Here is a 22,799-nt window from a genome sequence, read left to right as displayed (position 1 = left end):
AGGAATAAAATTAGCTCATGTTTAAAGTCTTTAATGTTCTGTAAAGCTGCTTTGCAAGAATGTCTGTTGTTAAAAGTGTTATACTAATACATTTGACTTCACTTTTATGGAGCCAGTGAAATCAACAGCACAGACAGGAGAAACTGAAACTACCCTCAGTACAACTATAACCCAAACACCCAACAGACTTGGAAAGGTGAGAAGAAGAAAAAAACTGCTGGAAAAAGGGGGGGGGGGGGGGGGGGGGGCATTAGCTTTCCAAAACCAATACATTCCTAGCATAATATTCTTGTTCATCAACAGTCTTCATCCAATCTGATACAGCATGAGCAATTTTTCCCAAAAAGAATGGGCAAAAATATCATGATCAAGAAGTGCAAAGTTGAAATACACCAGAAGACTTACAGCTGTAATTGCAGCTAAAGGTGTTTCTACCACAAAAATAGAAAAAAAAGTAGCCCACTGTGTCAATTTTTTTTGTTTAATTAACTTTGTGGCACATTCAAAAATATTTTACACCTTAGAGATATTGTGTCTTACCAGATGATAAAAACAGGGGCGGCTTGTGTCAATGGGCTAGCAGTACCACTAGCGGTCGTACAAAAAACACCACACAGAATGATATGAAGCGCAAGGCTGTGGGCTAATAGTAATGAGCCTAGTGCTGTAGGAAGAGATACTGTACTCTCCGCTATAGATTCATGCAGCCAATTAGTGACAGCCCCTAATTTTGAGCTCCAATGGGCGAACATATTCCAGCCCATTTTGGTAACATTTCCATAATACATCACCGGTAGGCGCTCAGACACAGTTGTATTGAATGTAAACAAAGTGAATTATTTACTCTATCATCTATCCATGGTAATATGTTTGAAGGAGAAAATGAAAGTTGACAGACCGAGCACACGTTGTTTAATCAAAGTACAAACAAGCGTTGCCAGGCAAAACAAACCTCGCCCAGGAGTCTGGCCTATTCACCTTACAAGGTGAATCCGTGACCTTCAGTTTGACATTTCAAGGTCACGCAAGGTCAACATTCATGGTGCTAAATGAACGCCCATATGGGACTACCTATATGTTGATGATGGTAATATTTCTCAATCATCAGCTGTCAGATTATAGTCCTATGAAAATCCATGACCTTGAGTTTGACATTTCAAAGTCATTCAAGTTCAAAGGTCATGGTGCCAACTGAAAGCCCATATGGGACTACTTATGTTGATAATAGTAAACATCTGTCTATCATTAACCATTTTAAAGTTCTAAGCCTCTGAAAACCCGAGACCTTTCAAGGTCACTCATGGTCAAAAGGTCATGGTGCTAAGTGAGAGCCCATATATGACTTTCTCTATGTCAATAATATTAAGTATCTGTCTATCTTGAACTGTTTCACAGTTATGAGCCTCTGAAAATCCGTGACCCTGCATATGACCTTTCAAGGTCACTCAAGGTCAAAGGTTATGGTGCCAAATGAAAGCCCATTTATGACTTCCTATATGTCGATAATATTAAGTATCTCTCTATCTTGAACGAGAGACTCAGTTATGAGTCTCTCAAAACCCGTGACTTTGACCACTGACATTTGACCCCCAACCACTAAGAAAACTATGAGAGATACCACATCATATAGCATATCAGTACATTTTGGATTTGGTTTGAAATAAATATGATGAATATGGATGAAGATCTCGCAAAAAAAAAAAAAAAAAATTGACCTTTTTAGTGACCTTGACCCTCAAAATTTGAGGTTCTATTTCAGACCAATGCCCATCTATCCTGAAAGTTTCATGAAAATTGGTCCAGCCGTTTTCCCGTAATGTTGCTAACATAAATAAATGAATGAATGAATGAATGAATGAATGAAAAAGAAACCCCACCAAAAACAATATCTCGCCCCCGGTGGACTCCATCCAGGGTGAGATAACTAGAAGGGCACTCGGTAGCATGCCTACTTCTGCCAAGCCACATATTAGAATATCCTGGATCCACATTTGCATCAAAATCTAATCCTTGGCTCATGGCCCACCTTTCCTCAGAAGTTCATCAAAACCAGTTCACTACTGTTTGAGTTACATTAGGAACAAGCAAAAACAAATGGAGGTGAAAACATAACCTCCTCCAACAAAGTTGGCAGAGGTAATTACACAAACACACAGATGATAAAACTAAGTTTAATGGTTTTTTTTGAACAAAGGAGTTACAACTTTTCCGTAAACTGTATTTGCTATTAAAACAAAAACGTAGTTCAGATTCAAATGCCAAAATTTTGGTCAGTCTCTATGGTTGTCCTGTATCTAAAACCCTGTGTGTATGTCTATATTTTGGTGTATCTTGGTGGTTTTCCAGGAAAATAGCAGCTGCTCAGTCGCCAGGTTTTTTTTTTTGCAAAAGGCAGCTAGCAGCAGTGGCCTTTCCAGAGACTTGCATCATGTGACTATTCCTGATGTGCCAAACGTGAGTGGCAAACAGCTCAACATGTGATAGTATTTTTTTTAATTGTGTGAAATAAAATGATGGTTTTAAAATAATATGATTCACCTGAAAGAAGAGTTTGATGATTGCTCTCTGGCTGCATCCTGCTTTTGTGTTTGTGTCTCGGATGATGCAAGGTCATATCGTTTTTATGACAACCCCAATTTCAAAAAAGTTGGGATGCTGTGCAAACTGTAAATAAAAACAGAATGCAATAACTTGCAAAATCATGGAAACCCTATATTTCACTGAAAATAGTACAAAGACAACATATCAAATGTTGAAACCGAGAAAGTTTATTGTTTTTTGAAAAACGTATGCTCATTTTGAATGTGACATCAGCAACACATTTTAAAAAAAGTTGGGGACTTCAGTTTACCACTGTGTTGCATCACTTCTACTTTTAACAACACTCTGTAAATGTTTGGGAACTGAGGAGACCAATTGCTGCAGTTTTGAAAGAGATAGGTTATCCCGTTCTTGCTCAATATACAATTTCAGCTGCTCAATAGTTCGGGGCCTCCTTTGTGCGCTAATGCACCCTCATACCATCACAGATGCTGGCTTTTGAACTGTGCACTGATAAGCCGGATGGTCCCTCTCCTCTTTAGCCTGGAGGCCGTGGTGTCCATGATTTCTAAAAAGAATTTCTACTTTTGATTTGTCAGACCTCGGGACAATTTTCCACTTCACCTCAGTACATTGTAAAAGAGCTCGGGCCCAGAGAAGCTGACGGTGTTTCTGGATATTTTTTATATATGGTTTTAACTTGCATTTGTGGATGCAGTAATGAACTGTTTTCACAGACAATGGTTTTCTGAAGTGTTCCCCAGTCCATACAGTGATTTCCACTACAGACACGTCTGCATTTAATGCAATGTTGCCTGAGGGTCTGAAGATCATGGGGCATCCAGTGTTGATTTTTGTCCTTGTTGGTTTTTGTCCTTCTCTGAATCTTTTAATGATATGTCCCATAGGTGGCCCATCCATCCAATCATCCTGTGCAGGGTCGTGGGCAAGCTGAAGCCTATCCCAGTTGAATATGGGTGAGAGGTGGGGTACACCCTGGACAAGTCGCCAAATCATTGCAGGGATCCCCATAGATGATGTGATCCCCAAATTCTTTGCAATTTTACATTGAGGACTGTTATTCTTAAATTGTTGCACTGTTTGCCCATGCAGTCTTTCAAAAAAAATTCTCACTTTCAACATTTGATATGTTGTCTTTGTACCATTTTCAATGAAATATAGACTTTCCAAGATTTGTAAATTGTCATATTCTGCTTTTTATTATCCCCTGCTGTCCAAAAGGTCTGAAGGGGGATAATGTCGTGGCAATGTCCGTCCCGGGAAGGGTAGTCACCTTCTGAAATCAACTCCTCTTGCAATTTTTGGAGAAATTTCACAAAACTTGACAGGATTCTTAGTTATATGTCGGTAATACGCATATTGCAATTTCGTTCAAGTCAGTTGCATTTTACCAGAGTTATGGCCCTTGATTACCAAACTTATACTTTGACAATTTCATGAGGATGTATTAAGCACTTGTAGCATAGATATAGTTGCCAGCGGGGGATATTGTGCTCTCAGAGCACTTGTTTACATTTTACACAGTGTCCCAAATTTATGGAACTGGGGTTGTAAATATCTCTGGTGAATCTTCATTTCATTCGGACATTCACTGTATTTTTCTTTTGTATGGTTCACATTAACCATCACAAATGTCGTAAAATTCCTGCGAAATATTTTACGACAGTGCCAAACTCACTTAAGGTTTGCTTTCATTCACAACATGATTCTGCCACCCTTATGTCCAACTTGCTTTCTTTTGGTTTCATTTCTTTAAATTAATTTATACTTCAAGTTTGACTGGATTAACCATGATTTAACTGTATTTCCTCCAGAAGCTTTGAATTTGGGTGAGTCTAACTCTTAAAACTGCAGATCAGGTAATGGGTTATAACAACATATGCACCATAATGGGGCATGGGATAGTTTTTTGTTTATTGTTACAGTTAAAGTTTGAGTTTTATTGAAAGATTATAAATCATTAAAGCATAATAACCATAACTATACCTGCTTTTTGATAAACTTTGTTAACCACTTTTCTTTCATGTAAACACATAGGAATAAAAAAAAAAAAAAGAAGTTTATGGTCAGGACAAGTGAAACATCTTGCTGCTTGTCCGACAGGACAAAGAAAAAAGTTAATAATGAGCCCTGAATGGGAAGTGTAATTAAGTAAAACCTTTGAATCACCACCAAGGAATAACTCCATCTTCAAAAGGGCTGACTTAATGCTATGAAATTCCTGAACAGGAAAAGACCTAAAGAAACAAACTTTACATTATTGGAAATTAAATATGGGTGATAAAACCAGACAATATAGCCAGCCAAATAAACTACAGTGAACCCTCGCTATAACGCGGTTCATCTTTCGCGGCTTCGCTGTTTCGCGGATTTTTTTTTTTTTTTACAGTGCATTGTGTTCAGAACACTGAACTTCAGCGAGTGGCACAAGAATGGGACCCGTTGATGTGTTGCTCGTTACAGTTTTCAAATATAATCGAAGGTGGCATGTCTGTTTACAAGAATCTTCTTGCCCAGAAGAAAAAAGAGTGCCAACAACTACCCATAACTATGTTCTTCTCTCGGAAAAAGACACCTGCACCACAGCCTTCAGCAGAAAATGACGCTACAGCGGAGCGGAGTCAGGACAAAGAGGCACAGTCAGAGGGACTGTGAAATACGTGAGTCGCAATGTGTCTAACCTCGTATTCATTATTAAAAATATTATTTTACAGTATTATTACAGTATTATTATTTTAAAAGTATTAAAAACTGTCATAGTTATTTGCAAGAACGTTTTTTTTTATTTCTTAAACAAATGCTTTACATTTGTATTGTATAATAGTTGTAAAAAAATTAAGTTGACTATTTCACGGATTTCGCCTATCGCGGGTCCTTTTTGGAACGTAACCCCCGCGATAAACGAGGGTTCACTGTATAACCATTCAGCTGAAGCATTCACCCAGAGGACGAACTGCCAGTCTTAACCTGAGCAAAACCTGCAGGCACAAACAACCCTGTCAAGGCAGTAGCCATCTGGTTCTTCAGATTATATTACTATGAATAGAAGCTTAAAGCATTTGTAGAGATGAAACTGCCATTTTAAATTGGGCCTGAATTTAATTAAAATCTGAATTAGATTGAGTATAGAAAATGCCGTTTGTGCGATCAGAAACAATACTTCAGTGCAAACATTACACAAGGATCTGTAAATGAAACTGACAGTTACTGGATGTCTCTGCTATTTGTATGAATATCAGATTTTCACCTCTTTCTGTTGTCTCTCCAGCTCCTTCATGCGGATCTCGCGAGCCTCTGCCCTGGCAGCCCTCTTAGCTGTCAGCCGGGCCTCAGCCTGAAGGAGAAAGAGGAATTGTTTTACTATAATCTATGAACCCTTGTGTTCAATTCCCAACTTAAAAAAAAAAAACAATGACATGAATTTTCCATAATTCTGCAATGCCCTGAAAACAGAATCTAGACAAAATAACACAATGAAAATTATGGACATCAGTGAAGTTTAAAAACAAACAAACAAACAAACAACAAAAAAACCAAACCAACCCCACAACAAGAAGACAGTCATCCCCCACCCTATATACCAAGTTTCAAGACCATACCACTCATAGTTTTCCGGAAACAAAACCTACCCCAAAGACTAACCTGAGAGACTAAGTCTGAAATTGTTTCCACGGAAACATGAAAAATTAAAAATTTCTCAAATTTCATAGTATGAAAAGGCACAGCTACATCACCTTGTTAACTTGTATACCAAGTTTCAAATCCGTATCATGAATGGTTTTAGATATATACTCTGGAAATGAACACTGCTCTTAGAAACTAAGTCAAAATCAATTTATGTAAAAATCTGAAAAATACTTTTTTCAAAAATCCAAAATAGCAAAAGGCACCAGTTCACATGTTGCTTGATATGTATACAAAGTTCATGAAGATATCTTCAGTAGTTTTAAAGATACGGCCCAGAAATGAAAACATAACCGGACGGACAGAAAACATAACCAATAACATCAACTTGTTAACATGTATACCAAGTTTCAAATCTGTATCATGAACAGTTTTGGATATATGCTCCGGAAACAAACATTGCTCTTAGAAACCAAGTCAAACTCTATTATTAAATAGAAAATTTGAAAAAAAAATTTTTCAAAGATCCAAAATAGCAAAAGGCACCAGTTCACATGTTGCTTGATAGGTATACAAAGTTTCATGAAGATATCTTCAGTAGTTTTAAAAGATATGGCCTGGAAACGAAAACGTGACCGGACGGACAGAGAGACGGACAGACCCCGTTTCTATATCCCCCGCCAAATAATAGATAGATAGACAGACAGACAGACAGACAGACAGACAGATAGATAGATTAATTACAGGAAAATCAGACTTATCTGATTTAAAATGTGATATTCACTGTTTATACAACCCCGATTCCAAAAAAGTTGGGACAAAGTACAAATTGTAAATAAAAACGGAATGCAATGACGTGGAAGTTTCAAAATTCCATATTTTATTCAGAATAGAACATAGATGACATATCAAATGTTTAAACTGAGAAAATGTATCATTTAAAGAGAAAAATTAGGTGATTTTAAATTTCATGACAACACCACATCTCAAAAAAAGTTGGGACAAGGCCATGTTTACCACTGTGAGACATCATCTTTTCTCTTTACAACAGTCTGTAAACATCTGGGGACTGAGGAGACAAGTTGCTCAAGTTTAGGGATAGGAATGTTAACCCATTCTTGTCTAATGTAGGATTCTAGTTGCTCAACTGTCTTCGGTCTTTTTTGTCGTATCTTCCGTTTTATGATGCACCAAATGTTTTCTGTGGGTGAAAGATCTGGACTGCAGGCTGGCCAGTTCAGTACCCAGACCCTTCTTCTACACAGCCATGATGCTGTAATTGATGCAGTATGTGGTTTGGCATTGTCATGTTGGAAAATCCAAGGTCTTCCCTGAAAGAGACGTCGTCTGGATGGGAGCATATGTTGCTCTAGAACCTGGATATACCTTTCAGCATTGATGGTGTCTTTCCAGATGTGTAAGCTGCCCATGCCACACGCACTAATGCAACCCCATACCATCAGAGATGCAGGCTTCTGAACTGAGTGCTGATAACAACTTGGGTCGTCCTTCTCCTCTTTAGTCTGAATGACACGGCGTCCCTGATTTCCATAAAGAAGTTTAAATTTTGATTCGTCTGACCACAGAACAGTTTTCCACAGTCCATTTTAAATGAGCCTTGGCCTAGAGAAGACGTCTGCGCTTCTGGATCATGTTTAGACACGGCTTCTTCTTTGAACTATAGAATTTTAGTTGGCAACGGCGGATGGCACAGTGAATTGTGTTCACAGATAATGTTCTCTGGAAATATTCCTGAGCCCATTTTGTGATTTCCAATACAGAAGCATGCCTGTATGTGATGCAGTGCCGTCTAAGGGCCCGAAGATCATGGGCACCCAGTATGGTTTTCCGGCCTTGACCCTTACGCACAGAGATTCTTCCAGATTCTCTGAATCTTTTGATGATATTATGCACTGTAGACGATATGTTCAAACTCTTTGCAATTTTACACTGTCGAACTCCTTTCTGATATTGCTCCACTATTTGTCGGCGCAGCATTAGGGGGATTGGTGATCCTCTTCCCATCTTTACTTCTGAGAGCCGCTGCCACTCCAAGATGCTCTTTTTATACCCAGTCATGTTAATGACCTATTGCCAATTGACCTCATGAGTTGCAATTTGGTCCTCCAGCTTTCAAAATGTCTCACTTTTGACATTTGATACGTTGTCTATGTTCTACTGTGAATACAATATCGGTTTTTGAGATTTGTAAATTATTGCATTCCATTTTTATTTACAATTTGTACTTTGTCCCAACTTTTTTTGCAATCGGGGTTGTACTATAAAAAGATCTATACTGTAGGCTCCATTTACAACACACACACACACACACACACACACACACACACACACACACACAGCTGTGTCTCGCTGCTTGACCTTGGTGCAGCATTTGATACCACTGATCATTCCATTCTTCTGGATAGACTAGAAAATGTTGTGGGAGTTAAGGGAACGGCCCTCTCCTGGCTTAGTTCTTATTTAACTGATCGCTATCAGTACGTTGATGTTAATGGTGATTTTTCTAGACATACTGAGGTAAAGTTTGGTGTTCCACAAGGTTCTGTCTTGGGTCCCCTGATTTTTTCTTTATACATGTTACCTCTGGGTGATATTATTCGTAAACATTGTATTAGTTTCCACTATTATGCTGATGACACACAGTTGTACGTTTCTGCAAAACCTGATGAGAGGCACCAGCTTAATAGGATTGAGGAATGTGTGAAGGACATTAGACACTGGATGCTTATTAACTTCCTTCTGCTTAACTCTGACAAGACTGAAGTAGGACCACATGCAGCTAGAAGTAAGTTTTCTGATTACACAGTAACTCTGTATGGCCTTTCTGTTTCTTCACATGCAGCAGTAAAAGACCTCGGAGTGATTATTGACCCCAGTCTTTCATTTGAAACTCACATTGATGACATTACCCGGATAACTTTCTTTCATCTCAGAAATATTGCTAAGATAAGAAATTTAATGTCACTACACGACGTGGAAAAACTAGTTCATGCTTTTGTTACCTCTAGATTGGATTATTGTAATGCCTTACTGTCTGGATGTTCCAATAAGTGCATAAACAAGCTCCAGTTAGTTCAAAATGCAGCAGCAAGAGTCCTTACTAGAACTAGAAAATATGACCACATCACCCCTGTCTTATCCACACTGCATTGGCTCCCAGTCAAATTTCATATTATTATAAAATACTGCTATTGACCTTTAAAGCACTGAATGGTCTCACCCCACAGTACCTGAGCAAACTTCTGGTCCTTTATGACCCGCCACGCCTACTTAGATCAAAAGGTGCAGGCTACCTGCTGGTACCTCGTATAGTGAATGCTATATCAGGGGGCAGAGCCTTTTCTTACAAAGCCCCACAGTTATGGAACAGCTTTCCAAGTAATTTTCGGGAATCAGACACAGTCTCAGCGTTTAAGTCTAGGCTGAAAACATATCTGTTTAGTCAAGCCTTTTGTTAATGGTGTTTATGAGGTAAAGGAGTACATCTGGAGGGTCCTCAGACATAGTGTTTTGATAAACTGGGATGTATGGATGCTGTCAGTCCCCACTCGCTTGCTCACTCGAGTTTGTTGACGGTGTAGTGGCTGGCTGCTTTATGTCCCGGGGCTCCCTCATGCCTGTGTTACCTTCTGGCTCTCCCTTTTTAGTTATGCTGTCATAGTTAGTTTTGCCAGAGTCCCTGCTTGTACTCAGTGCAATATGTATACTGTTCCTACTTCTTCAGGTGACATTGGGCATACCTAACAACCTGTATTTTCTCTGCTCCCCCCCCCCAATCTGTCCCTCTGAATTACATGTCGGTCCTGGGATCGAGATGCTGACCTCTTCTGCTCCTCGGAGCTGCCTGATCCATCCTGGTGCCCTGTGTCTGGTTGGAGTCTCATCGCATAGCTCCTGTGGAGGACAGCCCCATGAGGACAGTTGAAAGTCCCACTTGGAGGACGCTCTGGACTCTTACAGTAATGCTTTTATGGCTGAGGACTCCAGTTGACTTGCTAACTTTAGGACTGCAGTTGTCATGAACAGTTTTGCACTCAAGTTTCCATCAATGAAGAGTTTATATCATCAACGAAACTGACTTCTTGTTAAGACTGTTAATATTATAGTTATGCTGTCTGTTGCTGCCCAAATGAGGATGGGTTCCCTTTTGAGTCTGGCTCCTCTCGAGGTTTCTTCCTCATGTCGTCTGAGGGAGTTTTTCCTTGCCACCGTCGCCACAGGCTTGCTCATTGGGGATAGATTAGGGATAAAATTAGCTCATGTTTTAAGTCGTTCAAATTATGTAAAGCTGCTTTGCGACAATGTTTATTGTTAAAAGCACTATTCAAATAAACTTGACTTGACATACAGTGGTGCTTGAAAAGTTTGTGAATTTTCTATATTTCTGCATAAATATGACCGAAAACATCAGATTTTCACACAAGTCCTAAAAGTAGATAAAGAGAACCCAGTTAAACAAATGAGACAAAAATATTATACTTGGTCATTTATTTATTGAGGAAAATTATCCAATCTTACACATCTGTGAATGGCAAAAGTATGTGAACCTTTGCTTGCAGTATCTGGTGTGACCCCCTTGTGCAGCAATAACTGCAACTAGACATTCCTGGTAACTGTCGATCAGTCCTGCACACCGGCTTGGAGGAATTTTAGCCCATTCCTCTGCACAGAACAGCTTCAACTCTGGGATGTTGGTGGGTTTCCTCACATAAACTGCTCGCTTCAGGTCCTTCCACAACATTTCGATTGGATTAAGGTCAGGACTTTGACTTGGCCATTCCAAAACATTAACTTTATTCTTCTTTAACTATTCCTTGGTAGAACAACTTGTGTGCTTAGGGTCGTTGTCTTGCTGCATGACCCACCTTCTCTTGAGATTCAGTTCATGGACAGATGTCCGGACATTTTCCTTTAGAATTCGCTGGTATAATTCAGAATTCATTGTTCCATCAATGATGGCAAGCCGTCCTGGCCCAGATGCAGCAAAACAGGCCCAAGCCATGATACTACCACCACCATGTTTCACAGATGGGATAAGGTTCTTATGCTGGAATGCAAGGTTTTCCTTTCTCCAAACATAACACTTCTCATTTAAACCAAAAAGTTTTATTTTGGTCTCATCTGTCCACAAAACATTTTTCCAATAGCCTTCTGGCTTGTCCACGTGATCTTTAGCAAACTGCAGACGAGCAGTGATGTTCTTTTTGGAGAGCAGGGGCTTTCTCCTTGCAAACCTGACATGCACACCATTGTTGTTCAGTGTTCTCCTGATGGTGGACTCATGAACATTAACATTAGCCAATGTGAGAGAGGCCTTCAGTTGCTTAGAAGTTACCCTGGGGTCATTTGTGACCTCACCGACTATTACATGCCTTGCTCTTGGAGTGATCTTTGTTGGTCGACCACTCCTGCGGAAGGTAACAATGGTCTTAAATTTCCTCCATTTGTACACAATCTGACTGTGGATTGGTGGAGTCCAAACTCTCTCGAGATGGCTTTGTAACCTTTTCCAGCCTTTTCCATCAACAGTACTTTTTCTGAGGTCCTCTTTTGTTCTTGCCATGATACACTTCCACAAACATGTGTTGTGAGGATCAGACTTTGATAGATCCCTGTTCTTTAAATAAAACAGGGTGCCCACTCACACCTTATTGTCATCCCACTGATTGAAAACACCTGACTCTAATTACACCTTCAAATTAACTGCCAATCCTAGAGGTTCAAATACTTTTGCCACTCACACATATGTAATACTGGATCATTTTCCTCAATAAATTTTCACACAAGTACTAAAAGTAGATAAAGAGAACCCAGTTAAACAAATTAGACAAAAATATGATCCTTGGTCATTACCAAGGATCATATTTTTGTCTAATTTGTTTAACTGGGTTCTCTTTATCTACTTTTAGTACTTGTGTGAAAATCTGATGTTGTTTTAGGTCATATTTATGCAGAAATATAGAAAATTCTCAAGGGTTCTCAAACTTTCAAGCACCACTCATCACCTTGACCCTTTTTTGCTCAATTCCAAAATCTAAGCTCAGTTTATCCGCTGGTTATTGCTGACAACCAATAAGCCATGGCCTAATGGTTAGAGAAGCAACTTTGGGACCAAAAATTCATGGTTCAATTCCATGAAACAGCAGGAATGGCTGAAATGCCCTTGAGCAAGGCACTGAACCCCCAACTTCCCCTCAGGCTACGCTGGGTACATTGTATGTCGCTCTGGATAAGAGCATCTGCTAAATGCCTGTAATGTAATGTAATGTAATGTAACCACTTGTTCTTTGAGAAATCATTGTAATGAGCATCTCATATCGGTGGTTGGACAGACAAGACAACCCAATAAAAAAAAAAATTACTAAAAAAAATTATGAAAGCTGAGAACACTTTCTCCTTTAAGATTTTTTACAGATTAATTAAATATTTTGAACTACTTTAGTTTTACTGTAAGTAGTATTTATATGATGTGTTCTACCAGTGAAATTCTTCAGGAATGTTATCATACCTACACTGTTCAATTTAACTTCCATATATGGAAATCACATGCACCGGGCACGCCCTGGGAAACCTCTGATCGTCCACAAAAATGTCCACAGAAATGCACAATTTCCCCCCCTCAATTGTAAAGTGACCTTGGGTGTGGGAAAGACACCATAATAATAATAATAATAATAATAATAATAATAATATTATATTATTATTATTATACACTACATACACCAAATATCTCAATGTATTTATCCAAACATTAACATAGTGTCTTGCAAAAGTATTCATCCCCTTTGGTGTTTGTCCTGTTTTGTTGCATTTAGCACCATCTGATTGACACAACATGCATATCACTTTAAAGGTGCAAATTGTTTCATTGTGACACAAACAAAGCAGATGAAAAAACAGAAATCTGGAGTGTGCATAGGCATTTTCCCCCTTTTGTATGAAACCTCTAAATAAGAGCTGGTCCAACCAATTCACTTCATAAGTCACATAATTAGTTGATTAAGATGTGGGTGGTAGAAAAGGGCAACTGGACTTGAAGATTCTTGAAAACGTTTCACCTCTCATCCGAAAGGCTGAGAGGTAAAACGTTTTCAAGAATCTTCAAGCAAGTCCAGTTGCCCTTTTCTACCACCCACAGTTTACTATGACCTAGATGACTGAGAATCTTCACAGACAAGTTGATTAAGATCCACCTGTGTGCAAAGTGTCACATGATGTATAAATCATGTGACACTTTGCACATGATGGATTTATGGCTGTGTTTTTTGAGAATTGGCCGTGGAAACCATGGCTGTACGGCTCACTAGCTAAGCCTATGCTAATCCATACTTCTTCACAACTTTGTCTCTGACCTGTTTGGAGTGCTCCTTGGTTCTCATGTTGCTTGCTTAGTAGTGTTCTGGAAGGACCCTGACTCTGCAACACTACTAAGCAAGCAACATGAGAACCAAGGAGCACTCCAAACAGGTCAGAGACAAAGTTGTGAAGAAGTATGGATCAGCATAGGCTTAGCTAGTGAGCCGTACAGCCATGGTTTCCACGGCCAATTCTCAAAAAACACAGCCATAAATCCCAAAACACAGCCTATAAATTTTATTCTAACCCGTGTTAACCCAAATTTTGTGAAAATTTTGTCGTTTTGTGAAGTAATTTTGTGCATTTCTGTGGACATTTTTGTGGACGATCAGAGGTTTCCCAGGGCGTGCCCAGTGTATGTGATTTCCATATATGGAAGTTAAATTGAGAAAATCAAATTTACCGCCAAAAATGTAGCGTTCTTATTGGTCAGACTTCGAAACAAAGCTTGAATGGAAGCAAAATACTACGAGTTTTGAGAGATTTGCTGGTGAAGCTCGACAGGTTTAGAATGAGTCGGACATCTAGTTAAACATCTTCATGAGTTTATCATACAAGCATGATAAACATATTGACAAACTTTATACTTTACGTGCCCAGTGCCAAATAATATTATAGTTTTTAAATTGGCTAAATTAGAAGAAACCTAAAACTTGTCCCCTTACTCAGTCACACCTGAGTTGGAGCACTGAGCATGCACTTACACATTCATAAAAGACTTTCACATGGTAACAGAATATGAATCACTTTCACTCATTCAGTTTTGATTAGTTTCTCTTTCACGATGGGAACGCCCACCGTAAACAGGATAAAATCCATCAGACAAAGGTCAGGCTATTTGTAGGTAAAACTTTTTTTTTTTAAAATGTGACCAAGTACTGTAAAAAAAAAAAAATATATATATATATATATATATATATATATATATATATATATATGGACGGCACGGTGGTGTAGTGGTTAGCGCTGTCGCCTCACAGCAAGAAAGTCCAGGTTTGAGCCCCGTGGCCGGTGAGGGCCGTTCTGTGCGGAGTTTGCACGTTCTCCCCGTGGGTTTCCTCCGGGTGCTCCGGTTTCCCCCACAGTCCAAAAGACATGCAGGTTAGGTTAACTGGTGACTCTAAATTGACCGTTGGTGTGAATGGTTGTCTGTCTATGTGTCAGCCCTGTGATGACCTGGCGACTTGTCCAGGGTGTACCCCGCCTTTCGCCCATAGTCAGCTGGGATAGGCTCCAGCTTGCCTGCGACCCTGTAGAACAGGATAAAGCAGCTAGAGATAATGAGATGAGATATTTCATCTAGATTATAATCTAGATGAAAAATACTAATCCTTTGATCAAAAAGGAACTTGTAACTAAATTATCAGTGAGTATTCTGTTTGTGAAAGATGTACTGTGTTGCTTTTGATTAATATTCAAATACGGCAAGATTTTGTCCATGCAGAAGGTACAGGGTTTGACTAAGACTTTCAGATTTTCGAGTTCGTGGCCTCCATAGTCTTTCAAAAACGGAGTCCTTTATGATTTTGTGCAGTATTTTCCTGCATTAATAAACAATGTTTTTATACATGTTTTAATAGAAGAAACCATTGGGAAAGCAAAAGTTCTCCCAAGAGACCAAAGCAGACTGATGAAGACCCTCAGCCTCCTGCCAAGAAAAAAAAATTGTTTTAAATGCCTAATAAAAAATAATTCGCACTTTTAAATTAATGCTCTCTTTCATTTGTTTTTAAAGCTCAATTGCAGCTCCAGAAGTCACCAGATTGCACCAAAAAAGATGAAGTTTTCAAACTTTTCCTGGGGGAGACCACCCCTGCGGAGGGGGGGGGATACCCTCCCGGTTGCGCCCAAGTTACACTCCCGACTTTCAGAAAAACACTCCCAACCTTCCCAATCCTGGTTAAGCCTCTGTGGATCAGGGTTGGATTATTAAAAATATCCCAAACTTTGAATATCCCAGGGAGCGCCATGAAATCCATTACAGGAAAATGGAAAAACAGCATGGCAACACAACAAACCTGACAAGAGAAGGCCGCCCACCAAAACTCACAGACCAAGCAAGGAGGGCATTAATCAGAGATGCAACAAAGACACCAAAGACAACACTGAAGGAGCTGCAAAGATCCACAGCAGAGATGGGAGTACAACCCCGATTCCAAAAAAGTTGGGACAAAGTACAAATTGTAAATAAAAACGGAATGCAATGATATGGAAGTTTCAAAATTCCATATTTTATTCAGAATAGAACATAGATGACATATCAAATGTTTAAACTGAGAAAATGTATCATTTAAAGAGAAAAATTAGGTGATGTTAAATTTCATGACAACACCACATCTCAAAAAAGTTGGGACAAGGCCATGTTTACCACTGTGAGACATCACCTTTTCTCTTTACAACAGTCTGTAAACATCTGGGGACTGAGGAGACAAGTTGCTCAAGTTCAGGGATAGGAATGTTAACCCATTCTTGTCTAATGTAGGATTCTAGTTGCTCAACTGTCTTCGGTCTTTTTTGTCGTATCTTCCGTTTTATGATGCGCCAAATGTTTTCTATGGGTGAAAGATCTGGACTGCAGGCTGGCCAGTTCAGTACCCGGACCCTTCTTCTACACAGCCATGATGCTGTAATTGATGCAGTATGTGGTTTGGCATTGTCATGTTGGAAAATGCAAGGTCTTCCCTGAAAGAGACGTCGTCTGGATGGGAGCATATGTTGCTCTAGAACCTGGATATACCTTTCAGCATTGATACCTTTCCAGATGTGTAAGCTGCCCATGCCACACGCACTAATGCAACCCCATACCATCAGAGATGCAGGCTTCTGAACTGAGCGCTGATAACAACTTGGGTCGTCCTTCTCCTCTTTAGTCTGAATGACACGGTGTCCCTGATTTCCATAAAGAAGTTCAAATTTTGATTCGTCTGACCACAGAACAGTTTTCCACTTTGCCACAGTCCATTTTAAATGAGCCTTGGCCCAGAGAAGACGTCTGCGCTTCTGGATCATGTTTAGATACGGCTTCTTCTTTGAACTATAGAGTTTTAGCTGGCAACGGCGGATGGCACGGGGAATTGTGTTCACAGATAAGGCCAAAAAAAAAAAAAAAAAATGTGTGTTTCCGGTTACATAGATTTCAAAACTAGGGTAGGTAGGCAGGCATTTTTTTTTTTGGAATTTTTTTTTCAAGATGGCTGCCATAACCTATATTTAGACAGGAATAATTTCACAAAATATAATGAATTTCTTTGCAGGTCACCTGAGTTACCACCTTCTGATGAATCTGATGCAGCATGAGACACCTTTTAACATGAATTTTTCTGTAAATATAACAGCTCAATACACCGTGTTTGTTTCAGTTCAGGGTCTATGGTTATAAAGGTGAAGAACAACAGCTTACTGCATTCACAGTGGTGTAATGGTTAGCATGCTGGCCTGTCACCGCAGAGACCCGGGTTTGAATCCTGGTGGAGACACCAAAAATTTGTAACCATTTGGTTGAGAGAGAGAGAGCAGCCCCTCCCCTCTCTGCTCCCTGAGTGGAGCTCGTCGCCTTGGTAACGGTGCAGGGAAAAGACACAATATAACAAGCAAAGGCCCACTTTACACGGGGACGGTCTGAAACAAAAACACAAAAGTCCATTTTCGTTCTCACTTTTTTCCGCGTCTACACGACCGTTTTCAAGGAGGAAATCTGCGTCTATACGGTGACGCATAAATGTGTGGAATTCAATTGGATGTGCATGCCAGGCGGCTTAGTGGTGCTGTGAAAGACCTCTGCTATGTCTGCACGCATGCGCAACATCTTCCGTCTTGTCTGATCTGCACCGCGAAAACTTTGACTACTCTGCCTATGGCTACTCGTGAGGTTGCCAGAGCAGCTTGAAGGTCCGTTGGATCGATGTAATCAGACATGCTGTAGCCGTTCTATATGAGTGGGTGGAGCACAGAGGACGGCAGGACAGAGATCAGGTTTACAAATAGGCTTTATTGCTACACTTTTCAGTCTAAGAATATTTTTAAACCAACAGACACACACGCAACCGGCGTCTAGCTTGGGGATGAGCTTCTCTGCTCTCCCTCTTTAAATAGGGCGCGGTCACTGGGAAGACACACAAACGCAGGTTAATTGACATCAGGTGTAGTGATTCTGCCACTTACAGTACCTTCCCTGACTCCACCCTCCTGTCACAGACCGGCGCTTGACCACGCCCCCGCTGCCACACATGCTCTTACTATGACGTAAACGCATACCCGACGTGAGCAGATCCGAGCAGAGTTTCGCGTATTGGGTAGTATCGGGGGCTGTTTTTAACTTATCCACTCTGGAAGGCGTTTTCAATTTTTTCTGTTTTTCAGCCTCGAAAACGCCGTCCCCGTGTAGACGAAAGGCACTTCCGATAAAATATTTCCCTTTCCTCGAACAACGCTGATTTACACGGAAACGAAAGGAGCTATTCACAAAATTCTTTCACATTGAGTGCTACAAGGCTCCCATGAACACATTGATGTAATTTTTTTGTCCCTAGTGTAAAAAATGTGGACACTAGAGCAAGTTAAAAACAAGTGACTTTTCTGATTTTGCAGTAAAAGCGCTGCCATGTTTATAATGTGAGTCTATGGGAGAGCGCGCCTGTCCTCTCCTTACTTTCAGGCTTCTCATTCAAAAACTGTAAATCCTATCGCTCAGGTAGACACATTGTGTGAATCAAGACAAGTGTGACTACAACTTTTGAGAAAATTGTGTGTGTAGAGTGAAAATTGTGGCTGAGAAAACAGTTTAAATGAGAAAGTTAGAGCTTTTTTTTTCAAGCTGCCTACACTCTAAATTCCTGAGCTCCACTGAAGTGTAACGCCATAGACACCCATTATAAAGTCTGAATTTCTCCAGATTTGATCATGGTGTTTGATCTGTGACTGATCAAAAAGTATAGAACCTAGCAAAAAAGTTGAATGCCAGATCCACACAGGAGAATTTTGTCTCCGTTTTAAAGTTTGAATCATGTCTCTAGGTGAAAGACAAAATAAGCGTTATCTCTGCTTCTGTTCCCTCCGACGGCCCCGACACACTACTGCCTCCGCCGAGTGCGCGCGCGCACACACCGCATGTCGGGGCCGCGGATGAGTTACTCTCCCTTGATCAACGAAGTCGGCGGGGAATTTGTGGTTATTATCGGTACAAACAGCGCGAATCACAACTTAAATGAGTGCGGTTCAGTTTGACATTGTCAGTCCGTTAGATAAACATTTAATTTTATTAAAATCGAAAATTTATATTTAGAGCCTGTGGGCTACAAAAATAATAGTCATTAAAGTAGCCGGCTGGACGGCCGGCAGCCGGCGCTTGTGGAAAGCCCTGATTTTCCCAGTGAGTGACAAAAACTTCCGGTTCACGCGGTTGGGTTATATGTAAAAGTCACGACTGGGAAAAAAACGAAAAAAAAGTTTAGGGTCGGGCGGTACGGATTAGGGTCGGTCGGGTAACTGGAAACACACACATTTTTTTTTTGGCCCAATGTTCTCTGGAAATATTCCTGAGCCCATTTTGTGATTTCCAATACAGAAGCATGCCTGTATGTGATGAAGTGCCGTCTAAGGGCCCAAAGATCATGGGCACCCAGTATGGTTTTCCGGCCTTGACCCTTATGCACAGAGATTCTTCCAGATTCTCTGAATCTTTTGATGTAGATAATGATATGTTCAAACTCTTTGCAATTTTACATTGTCAAACTCCTTTCTGATATTGCTCCACTATTTGTCGGCGCAGAATTAGGGGGATTGGTGATCCTCTTCCCATCTTTACTTCTGAGAGCCGCTGCAACTCCAAGATGCTCTTTTTATACCCAGTCATGTTAATGACCTATTGCCAATTGACCTCATGAGTTGCAATTTGGTCCTCCAGCTGTTCCTTTTTTGTACCTTTAACTTTTCCAGCCTCTTATTGCCCCTGTCCCAACTTTTTTGAGATGTGTTGCTGTGATGAAATTTCAAATGAGCCAATATTTGGCATGAAATTTCAAAATGTCTCACTTTCGACATTTGATATGTTGTCTATGTTCTATTGTGAATACAATATCAGTTTTTGAGATTTGTAAATTATTGCATTCCGTTTTTATTTACACTTTACCCCAACTTTTTTGGAATTGGGGTTGTATTTATCCATAGGACACTCCACAGAGTGGGGCTTTATGGAAGAGTGGCCAGAAAAAAAAAAAAAGTAATTGCTTAAGAAAACATGTTTGGAGTTTGCCCAACAGCATATGGCAGACTCCCCAAACACATGTAAGAAGATTCTCTGGTAAATGAGACTAAACTTGAACTTTGTGGCAATCATGGGAAATGCCATGTGTAGCGCAAACCCAGCGCCCTGAGAACACCATTCCTACAGTGAAGCATGGTGGTGGCAGCATCATGTTGTGGGGATGTTTTTCATCTGCAGGGACAGGAAAGCTGGTCAGGACTGAAGGAAATATGGATGGCATTAAATACAGGGCAATTCTGGAGGAAACCTGTTGTCTGAGTTAGCCAGAGGTTTGAGACTGGGACAAAGGTTCATGTTCCAGCAGGACATTGACCCGAAACATACTGCTAAAGCTACACTGCGTTGGTTTAAAGTGAAACATTTAAATGTCTTTGAATGGCCTAATCAAAGCCCAGATTTCAACCCAATTGAGAATCTGTGGCATAACTTGAAGATTGCTGTACACCAGTGCAACCCATCTAAATTGAAGGAGTTGGAGCAGTTTTGCCTTGAGGAATGGGCAAAATTCCCAGTGGCTATATGTGCTAAGCTAATAGAGACGTACCCCAAGAGACTTGCTGCTGTAATTGCAGCAAAAGGTGGCTCTACATAGTATTGACTCTTAGGGGGTGGGGTTGAATACCTATGCACACTCCAGATTTCTGTTTTTTCATCTTATTGTTGTATCACAATCAAAATACAGTTTGCACCATTAAAGTGGTAGGCATGTTCTGTAAATCAAAATGGTGCTAACCCCCCCCCCCCCCCCCCCCAAATCCATTTTAATTCCAGCTTGTAACGCGACAAAACAGGACAAACACAAAGGGGGATGAATACTTTTGCAAGACACTGTGTATGGAAAAGAAAATACAAAGTAATGTATTTTCTGAAATGAAAATGCATTACTTTGTATTTTCATACAAATTTCACACTCTTATTTCAGTGAAAGTCACTGAAATGAAAACCATGGTGAGACCCAAGAAACCACACACATTACAAATTTAATTGTGAATTCCTTTCACCATAATGAGAAGTTAGATAGCATGATGGTATGATGAAATTTTGGCGACGCCAAACAGTCATTTATACACAGATCACACCCTTCCTGTACTATTCATAGAAAATGAGCTGATGTGAAAAGACCTCAATCACTACACTGTTAAACACAGTATTACCATGGGGGGGGGGACGACTCACCTCGCACGTGCACATACACACACGATTTAAAAAAAAAAAAAAACACCACACAGAAGCTAAGAAAAGAAAATTAGGTCTTTTCATTGACCTTTCTCTTTATCTCTCTCACTTTTCTCCACTTTTTTTAATGACTGATGTCTCAAAAATATTCCAACTGTGTAACTGGCTTGAACAATAAATACATGAACTGGCTTTAGGTAAAAGGTGTCACATTTGTCATTGGACACTGGGACAACATTTGGTCTCATTTATCAATCTTTCAGTCAAATTGTGTGCAACTGTTCGTGCAAGCCAAACTGAGCTAAAATATTCTCCGTTTTAATTAATTCATTTGGGGTTTTCTAAAAATCAACACAGGGTCAAAAATTTACATACACCCATTTAGATTATTAATTCAGTGGTGCTGTAAGCTACAAAATGTCTCAACTTGCCAAGATCTCTTAACTTCCTGTTAGTGATGATGACTGACTGTAGCTTCTCTGTGCACAACATAAAAAAAAGGGTTTGATTGAGACTCGTTGGACTGATCAAGACACAGTACAATGGGAAAGTCCAAGGAGCTCAGTCCAGATCTGAGAAAGAGGATTATAGATTTACACCAGTGGTTCTCAATTGATTTTGCTTCAGGACCCACATTTTAAGTTGGACATCAAGTTGCAATCCAACGCTACACTAAAGTTGTTGATCAAATGAAAGTAAACTATCCATCCATCCACCCACCCATTACCTGTAGCCGCTTATCCTGTTCTACAGGGTTGCAGACAAGCTAGAGCCTATCCCAGCTGACTATGGGTGGGAGGCAGGGTACACCCTGGACAAGTCGCCAGGTCATCGCAGGGCTGACACAGGGACAACCATCCATTCACACCTACAGTCAATTTAGAGCCATCAATTAACCTAACCTGCATGTCTTTGGACTGTGGGGGAAACCAGAGCACCCAGAGGAATCCCACGCAGACATGGGGAGAACATGCAAACGGAAGTAAACTAATAAATGCATATTAAATTTTACATAATAAAAATGCTTATTAATACTACTAATAATTATCAATTGAATTAGGCCAATAAAGTTGGATAATCATTTCATACCTCAGATAACGGCAAATAAATCAACTTACATATTGGATTGTTAAGGTTGTACCTCATAAGTATACAGTGGAAAATCTCAGTTTACTAAATGCTAGTGCTGTATGTCATGGCTGTAATCCTCATCTACCTGTCGTGGCGGTAATCCCTGAACCCGGTGGTGGACACCTGCGGTGAGGGGAGCTGTCAAGCTGAAGGAGTCTTATCGGGCTTGGTTAACCTGTGGGTCTCCAGAGGCAGCTGACAGATACCAACGGGCCAAGCAGAATGCGGCTCTGGCGGTCACTGAGGCAAAAACTCGGGTGTGGGAGGAGTTCAGTGAGGCCATAGAAAGTGACTTTCGATCAGCCTCAAAGAGATTCTGGCAAACCGTCCGGCGCCTCAGGAAGGGGAAGCAGTGATCCGTCCCTACTGTTTACAGCAAGGATGGAGTGCTGTTGACCTCAACTAGGGACATCGTCCAATGGTGGAAGAAATACTTTGAGGATCTCCTCAATCCCACCTTCATGATGTCCGAGGAGGACGCAGAGTCTGAGGGTGCTTGGGAGGACTCACCCATCACAGGGGCTGAGGTTGCTGAGGTGGTTAAAAAGCTCCTCGGTGGCCAGGCTCCGGGGGTGGATGAGATTTGTCCTGAGTTCCTGAAGGCACTGGATGTTGTTGGGCTGTCTTAGTGGACACACCTCTTCAACATTGCGTAGAGGTCGGGGAC

At 40.4% G+C, this 22,799-nt stretch overlaps 1 protein-coding gene across 1 annotated transcript in view; it reads right to left on the bottom strand.

Moving 5' to 3' along the window:
• The window catches only part of LOC132892101 (uncharacterized), a 178,645-nt gene that overhangs the window by 124,424 nt on the left and 31,422 nt on the right, over nucleotides 1-22,799 (bottom strand). The window contains exon 2 of the mRNA XM_060930502.1: nucleotides 5,810-5,896. Within this exon, the coding sequence (XP_060786485.1) occupies nucleotides 5,810-5,896 (87 nt within the window). The remainder of the gene's footprint in view (nucleotides 1-5,809; nucleotides 5,897-22,799) is intronic.

This window comes from Neoarius graeffei, chromosome 9 (assembly GCF_027579695.1).
Source record: "Neoarius graeffei isolate fNeoGra1 chromosome 9, fNeoGra1.pri, whole genome shotgun sequence".
Taxonomy (NCBI): Eukaryota; Metazoa; Chordata; class Actinopteri; order Siluriformes; family Ariidae; genus Neoarius; species Neoarius graeffei.
The sequence above is the reverse complement of the archived record's forward strand: the minus strand, read 5'-3'. Positions and strand labels throughout refer to the sequence as shown.